Source organism: Mus caroli, unplaced genomic scaffold, assembly GCF_978045245.1.
Source record: "Mus caroli unplaced genomic scaffold, Mus_caroli_1 scaffold_8, whole genome shotgun sequence".
Taxonomy (NCBI): domain Eukaryota; kingdom Metazoa; phylum Chordata; class Mammalia; order Rodentia; family Muridae; genus Mus; species Mus caroli.
The window spans coordinates 18,880,565-18,887,808 of NW_028227263.1; the positions used below are offsets into that span (position 1 = coordinate 18,880,565).

Genomic DNA, 7,244 nt, shown 5'->3' on the forward strand with positions numbered 1-7,244 from the left:
ACTCGGTAGACCAGGCTGGCCTCAATCAGAGATCTGCCTGCCTCTGCCTCATGAGTGCTGGCATTCAAGGCATGTGCCATCATACCTGGTTTGTGTATGTACATATATCTGTGAATGCTCTGTGTGTGTGTGTGTGTGTGTGTGTGTGTGTGTTTACCAAAGGAGGCCTGAAGAGAGGATCAGATCCCTTGAAGCTGGGGTTTCAGGCAGTTACAAACCTTTAGATGTGTGTGCTAGGAACCAAACCCAGGTCTTCTGGAAGAACAGTCAGTTCTCTTTGCGGCTGGCTCTATCTCCAGTATCTCACTCTGTTTTTCACCTTGTGTCTTGTGTCTCTTGCAGGGTCCTCTGCCGGAGAGTCTGTCCTTGTCACAGCCAGAGTGGCATCAGGAAGAACTCCAGGGACCTGCCTATATTTTAGTGGTGTTTCAAAAGCCCTGCCCTCTAGCCAACCACCTATATCCTGCTCAGAGGAGGGAGTTGGAAATGCTACCCTGAGCCCAGTGATGGGTGAGGAGTGTGTCAGGGTCTGGAGCCACGAGCGCCTTGTGCTCACCAAGCTGCTTACTTCAGTAAGTGCCTAGGTTGATCCTCAAGGTTTTATGTGGAGCACTGTCCGAAAGGGTTGCAGAGGCCACTTCACTTAGTAGAGAAGGAATGGATGGGCTTGGTCTGGTGTGGTGCCACGATCCTTTACAATCCTGATACTATAGAGTCTGAGGCTGGAGGATTGAAAGTTCAAGGTCAGCCTGGGCTTTATGATGACCGTGTATTAAAAAAGAAGAGTGAGCAGGCATAGTTTCTGAGAACCCTGCCTTTGGTTACAGGCAGTGATGTTTAGAGCAAGCATGGAATCTTTTAAGACTTAGCTTCCTCATTTGCAAAAGACAAATATGATATAATCTACAAATTCTAGTAATTGGTATTGAATAAGAATGCCCATACAGATGGATTTCTGAGTTCGAGGCCAGCCTGGTCTACAAAGTGAGTTCCAGGACAGCCAGGGCTATACAGAGAAATCCTGTCTCAAAAAACCAAAAAAACCCAAAAACAACAAAAAGAATGACCATAAAGTACTCAGCATAGTACCTGATGCAAAACAGATTTGCTCAGCGACAGCCTTTTGCTGTTTGCTGACGTGGAGCAGCCTGTTTTATGTAGGGAGCTCCAGGAGAGCCAGGGCTATTATGATTCTGTCTAAAATAAACAAAACAACAACAAACAAACAAAAGAGACTAGGAAGTATAATTAGAGGCAGAAAGAGGTAGTCTCTGTAATAGAGATATGAGCAGAGTGTTACACAGACATAAAGCAAGGAGCAGTTAACCCTGACTTGAATATTTCTAGTAAGAAAGAGTTATATATAGTAATTTATAGTATACAAAGAATTTGTATTCTTATTTGATCTTAAGATAATCCTGTGAGATAGGTACTATTATCCCACTTTGCGGATGAGGAAAAAGCCTTAGAGAGGGAATGAATTGCCTAAAGGCATACATCTGGTTAAGAGGCAAAGGGAAGGCTGCAGTCCAGCCCCCTGTCTCCCGGAAGGTGATCCCTCAAGGAGGAAATGAGTGCAGTTCACCCTTTGGGCATTCACAGGTGTCTAGGGATGATGTGGAAGGAAGCAGGAGAAATCTGAATCTCAGGGCCAGTCCTGAGCTACTGTGAGTGTTAGACTAACCATCACAGTTTGACATTGAAGTAGGAGCCATCCAGAGCCCTTAGGGAAGAGAAAGCAGTGGTGGTTGCTACATGCTCATTCCTCATAGTAAAAAAGGTCATTTGCCTGTCTTAGTCCATTGCTGTGACCAGACACCATGACCAAGACAACTCTTATAAAGGACAACATTTAATTGGGGCTGGTTTACAGGTTCACAGTTTCAGTTCTTTATTATGAAGGCAGGAAGCATGACAGAGACCAGGCAGACATGGTGCCAGAGGACGAACTGAGAGTTCTGCATCTTGATCAGAAGGCAGCCAGGAGCAGACTGACTCTGGCCAGACTTGAGCATATATATGAGCCCTCAAAACCCACCCTGGCCCAGCAGTGACACACTTCCTCCAACAAGTCTACACCTTCAATAGTACTGCTCTGCTATGGGCCAAACATATTCAGACCACCACAATGTCTATAATCCCAGCACATGGGAGGCAGAGGCAGGTGGATCTCTTTCTTGAGTTCTAGGCCAGCCTGGTCTACAGAGTTCCAGGACAGCCAGGACTACATAAAGAAACCCTACCTCGAAAAACCAAAATAAATAAATTACGTAATTTTTAAAAGGCCATCTGGGGAAAAAGCATTTGGCTCTGTTTGCATGGTCTTTAAAATGTGAAGGGCTATTGAGATGGCTTAAGCAAGTAAAGGCATTTGCTGGCAGCCAGAGTCTTATGGCTGGGGAAATGGCTCAGTGGTTAAGTGCAAAAGCTCCCTCAGCAGAGGACTTGGGTTCATTTCCCAGTACCCACATAGCAACTTTCAACTCTTTGTTATGTCAGTCCTAGGAGATCTGAAGCCCCCTCTGGATTCTGCAGGCACTGGATACAGGCAGTGCACAGATATATGTGCAGACAGAGCACCCATGTCCAAATACAGATATAAAAAATATTTTGAAAACATCTGTGTTTGGCTGTAATGGTAAACACTTATTAACGCAGCAGTCAGAAGACTGAAGGCAGAAGGAACGTGAGAGTTTGAGACCAGCCTGAGACATGATAAGATCTTGTTTAAGGAACGGAGGGAGGGAGGGAGGAAGGGGAAGGGGAAGGGGAAGGGGAAGGGAAGGAAAGGGAAGGGAAGAAGCCAAGTGGAATGTGGAGAATAGCGACCCCTGGGGAGTCATTGAGAGTTCAGTTAATGATTGGGCAAGAAAGCAGTTTGGAAAACATCTGGAAAATGTTATCCATCACCTGACCCTTAGCTGCCCCTAGGTGTCAGAAGGACTCTGCCTCATGGAGGCCTGTCTCTGTTTTTCATGGAATGGGGCAAGATATCTTCCCAAGATTCCCACCTCTCTCTACTGTCACCATTCCCCCTTCCTCTCTGTCCCCACCACTAGGAGGAGCTGGCTCTGTGTGGCAGCAGACTGCTGGGCTTGGGCTTCTTCCTGGTTCTGCTCTGTGGTCTTCTCTGCTGTACCACTGCAGTCTGCTTCCATCCGCGCCCAGAGTTCCACTGGTCTAGAACACGGCTTTGAGGGCGACAGACTGCGCCTCACTCTGCTGTCAGGTGAGGCTCTGTGGGAATTAGGGTGGGGAAGGGATGGCAGCTGTAACCTGGAAAAGCAGATCCTTGGAATCCATCCTCCATCACAGCTTCATGTGAGTCCCTGAGAGCCCTATTCAACTGTGTCCTTGGGGAACTGGGAACAGTTTTCTCTGTAAACAGAATATTTTTATTATTTTTACTGTTTTCCTTCTGTGTGTGTGTGTCCACCCATGTGCCATGGTGTGCATGTGGAGGTCAGAGCGCCACTTGATGGAGTTGGTTCTCACCTCCACATTTATATAGGGTCAGGAGAATGGAACTCAGGTCACCAAACTTGCTTTCATGGCAAGAACCTTTACCTGCTGTGATATCTTGCTGGCCTTATTTTTAATATGAAATAAATAACTTTCATGTAAACAAACCCCATAAAAGTACAATTTGGTAAATTGTTATAAAGTGGACACTAATAAATACTAGCAAAAGAGAAAAAGACTGTTATCCGCAATGCAGATACCTCCCCTGCTGGGTTATGGTGGCACACACCTTGGATCCCCAAACTCAGGGGCATTTGGATCTCTCTGAGTTCGAGGCCAGCCTGGTCTGCAGAGCAAGTTCCAGGACAGCCAGGGCTACACAGACAAACCCTGTCTTGACAAAAGAAAAGAAAACAAAAGAAGAAAAAAACGAAAAGGAAAGATTGTTCTTCCCACATTCCTTGATAGCACCCTTGCTTTCCCTGTGAGCTGTTCTCCTGCTTTATCCTGTACAGTTCTACAACTGATCACGGCAACTGTGTGATTAGTGACTGACAGAGTCAGAGTCAAGGAAGTCTATTGGAGGTGTGGTTGATATTGAAGTGAAAGCTCTCTCTAAGCATGGATATTGTTTGATTTTATTTGTATTTTCATTTTTTAACTCCCTAAGACCCCACTCTTAAAGATTTACTTTTATTTATGTATATGTGTGTGTGCCTGCAAGAGTTTATATGCATCATGTGTGCACAGGTGCCCAAGGAAGGCAGAAGAAGGTGGTAGATCCCTTAGTGCTGGAGTTAGAGATGGTTTTCGGCTGCCAGATGTGGTTGATGGAAATCAGTTCTGTTCAAGAGCAGTAAGTGCTCTTAACACAGAGCCACCTGGGCCTCCTTTTACTGTTTTTGTTTGTTTTGAAACATGGTCTCATTTGTAGCCCCAGTGACCTGACACACTGTGTAAACCAAGCTGACCTCAAAATCAGCGATCTACCTACCTCTGCCTCCCAAATGTTGTGATTAAAGACATGTACTAACACCACACAGGGCCTTATTTTTTTTTTTTTTTTTTTTTTTTGGTTTTTCGAGACAGGGTTTCTCTGTGTAGCCCTGGCTGTCCTGGCACTCACTTTGTAGACCAGGCTGGCCTCGAACTCAGAAATCCGCCTGCCTCTGCCTCCCGAGTGCTGGGATTAAAGGCGTGCGCCACCACGCCCGGCTTTTTTTGTTTGTTTGTTTTTTTGGGGCCTTATTTTTTAACTAGATATGCTTTCATACATATCTTCTGTGACTGATGTCTTCCAAGTAGTGTTCTGATTGTCAGACTCAGTGGAGCTGAACTTCACACACCCACATGTCAGCAGTGATGAATAGGGAGCTCACATGTGATGATCTGCCCTAAATATGGAGCCTTCATTTTTTTTCCCTGAAACTTATTTAATATTTACTTACTCATTTTGAGACAGGATCTCATTGTGTAGTCCCGGCTGGCCTGAAGCTGGCTACGTAAGCCAGACTGGCTCCAAAGTTCCACTTGCTTCTGTTTCCTGAGTGCTGGGATTAAAGGCATGCACTACCACCCCTGGCAGAATTATTATTTTTTAAGTTTATTTATTTATTTGAGGAGGAGCCATGAATTTGTGTTTATGGAACAGCACATGTTTGGAGGTCATTCTCTCTTTCCATCCTGTGTATCCTGGGATTCAAACTCAAGTTGTCAGCCTAGTGACAGAGCCATCCTGTTGGCCCTCTTGGAATTCTACTCAGACAGCTCCAGTGGATCTACTGAATGGGGATCCCTGGCACTGGTGTTTACTCTGCCAAAGCTCTTTATGCCTTTTCTTCACTCAGTCACCAGGGCACCGTTTTCTCTGCTAACTAGATCTTTGGAGGGAAAGGGCTTGGCAAATGTAGTAGATGAGGTCCTCATAGTACTAATACTACTAATTTACAACCTCTCTCTTAGTGAATAAAAGCAATCCAGAACAGCTCTGCACCTTCACACACACACACACACACACACACACACACACACACACACGCTTGAGAACTGCATGCTTTACGTCCTGCTCCTAAGCCCTCCCCAGGTTCTGCTGGCCTCTGTGTGCTAGGACATCTCAGTGGGAGAAGCTGAAACAGCCTAGACTGTGGAATGAATCCAGCCCAGAAGAACTGGAAGCTCAGAGAACACTGCTAATTTTCCTTTGGGCCAGGCCTCACCACCCATCTTTTGACAATAGGAAACAGTGGAGCCTATTCACTCGGGAGTGGGAAAAGGCATCTAGCTTTTTGGCTGCTGGTTGATCCTAGAGTTCCAAGGCTACCCCAGTGGGATTGAGTGCCAGAACCTATCCCTAGATGTCGCTTCCTCTGTAATTTTTGCATGCATACAGAAATTCGTCCAGGGGCTTTCTTACCTGTCCTGTTTTCTTCCTTTTCTCCAGGTACAGAGCAAGTTCTTGGGGCCCACTTCTGAGTTTAGAAGACCTATTACAAAAAGTGAAGAACTAGACTGTGGGAAAATAAATGGCTTTTGACTACTATTGTGTAAGGTACTTATTGGGGATTGGATTAAAGTAAATACTGGGGACTTTTCCTTGTTGATGTAAAATAATTTTTTGTTTTGTTTTTCGAGACAGTTTCTCTATGTATCCCTGGCTGTTCTGGAACTCACTCTGCAGACCAAGCTGGCCTAGAACTCAGAGATCCTCCTGCCTTTGCCTCCTAAGTGCTGGGATGAAAGGCGCGTGCCACCACTCCACGGGGATTTTTCTTTCTTATTGGGTGTGCTCATGCCATGGCCCGTGCGTGGGGGTCCCAGAGCAGTTGTGTTCTCGTCCTCACGCCTTGCATGGGTTCAGGGGGAGAACACAGGTTACCAGCCTTTTCTTGGCAAGCACATACTTAGTCATTTTGGTCCTGTCCGTTTTGTGGCACTGTGGATTGAATGTAGAGCCTCACCTACACTAGGCAGGCAAGCGCTCTACCACTGAACAGGCTCCCCAGCCTTGCTTTGTCTCGTCTCACTATAGAGCCCTAGCTGGCTTCAAATTCAGAGGTCTGCCTGCCTCTACCTCTTAAGTTGCTGGGATGAAAAGCCTGGGCCCCCTGGCCTGGAACTCAAAATCTTTGGATGTCACCCTCTCTAGTTTCCCGATGACTTGTTAATCTTGTTGACCTTAGTTTGGAATACAAGTTGGCATAGGTCACCTAAAACTGTGACCGTGATGGTGGATTTGCTTTGGAAAATATTTGTGGTTTTTTTTTTTGTTTTGTTCTTTGTGTGTCTGTCTGTTTTTTGTTTTTGACACTGGAACTCCGTTAGGTTACATACCCTGCAGAATTCGTATCCTCCTGCCTCAGATTCAGCTTGCTGAGTGCTGGAATTGTAAGCATTAATCTAGCACTATATACTCTTTAGACATACTGTGCACACAACTGTGCTACTTTGTCGCTTGTTTTCTTCCATGAACTTAAATTGATGTTCTGTGTATGAAATGCTTAATGCGTTTTGGCAAGTTATACAACCCTACCGGACCTCAGTTTTCCAGTAGGGATTTGACCCATTGGGTTTTCCGAACTTTGGCACATCGTTGTCGCACTTGGGAGCTCAGGTTTAGTTTAGATACTTGTGAACATAATAATGGTCCGGTTTCCCGCCTTTCCGGCGCCCAGCTGCCAGCAGCCTTGCTTTACTCCTTTCAGCCTTTACCCTGCACGCAGGCGCAGACCACAGCTTTCCTTCCTAGAGCACCCCCTCAGAGCTTCCCCTAGCAACAGGCTCAG

The 7,244-nt window shown here is 45.9% G+C and overlaps 1 protein-coding gene across 6 annotated transcripts in view; it reads left to right on the top strand.

Moving 5' to 3' along the window:
• Positions 1-6,001, top strand: part of Tmem219 (transmembrane protein 219) — a 51,540-nt gene extending 45,539 nt beyond the window's left edge. For all 6 annotated transcript variants that reach the window (XM_085841315.1, XM_029480126.2, XM_029480128.2 and 3 more), the window contains 3 exons: positions 343-572; positions 3,060-3,229; positions 5,903-6,001. In XM_085841315.1, coding sequence (XP_085697441.1) covers positions 343-572; positions 3,060-3,197 — 368 coding nt within the window. In that variant the 3' untranslated portion in view covers positions 3,198-3,229; positions 5,903-6,001. The remainder of the gene's footprint in view (positions 1-342; positions 573-3,059; positions 3,230-5,902) is intronic.
• The last annotated feature ends 1,243 nt before the right edge of the window (positions 6,002-7,244 follow it).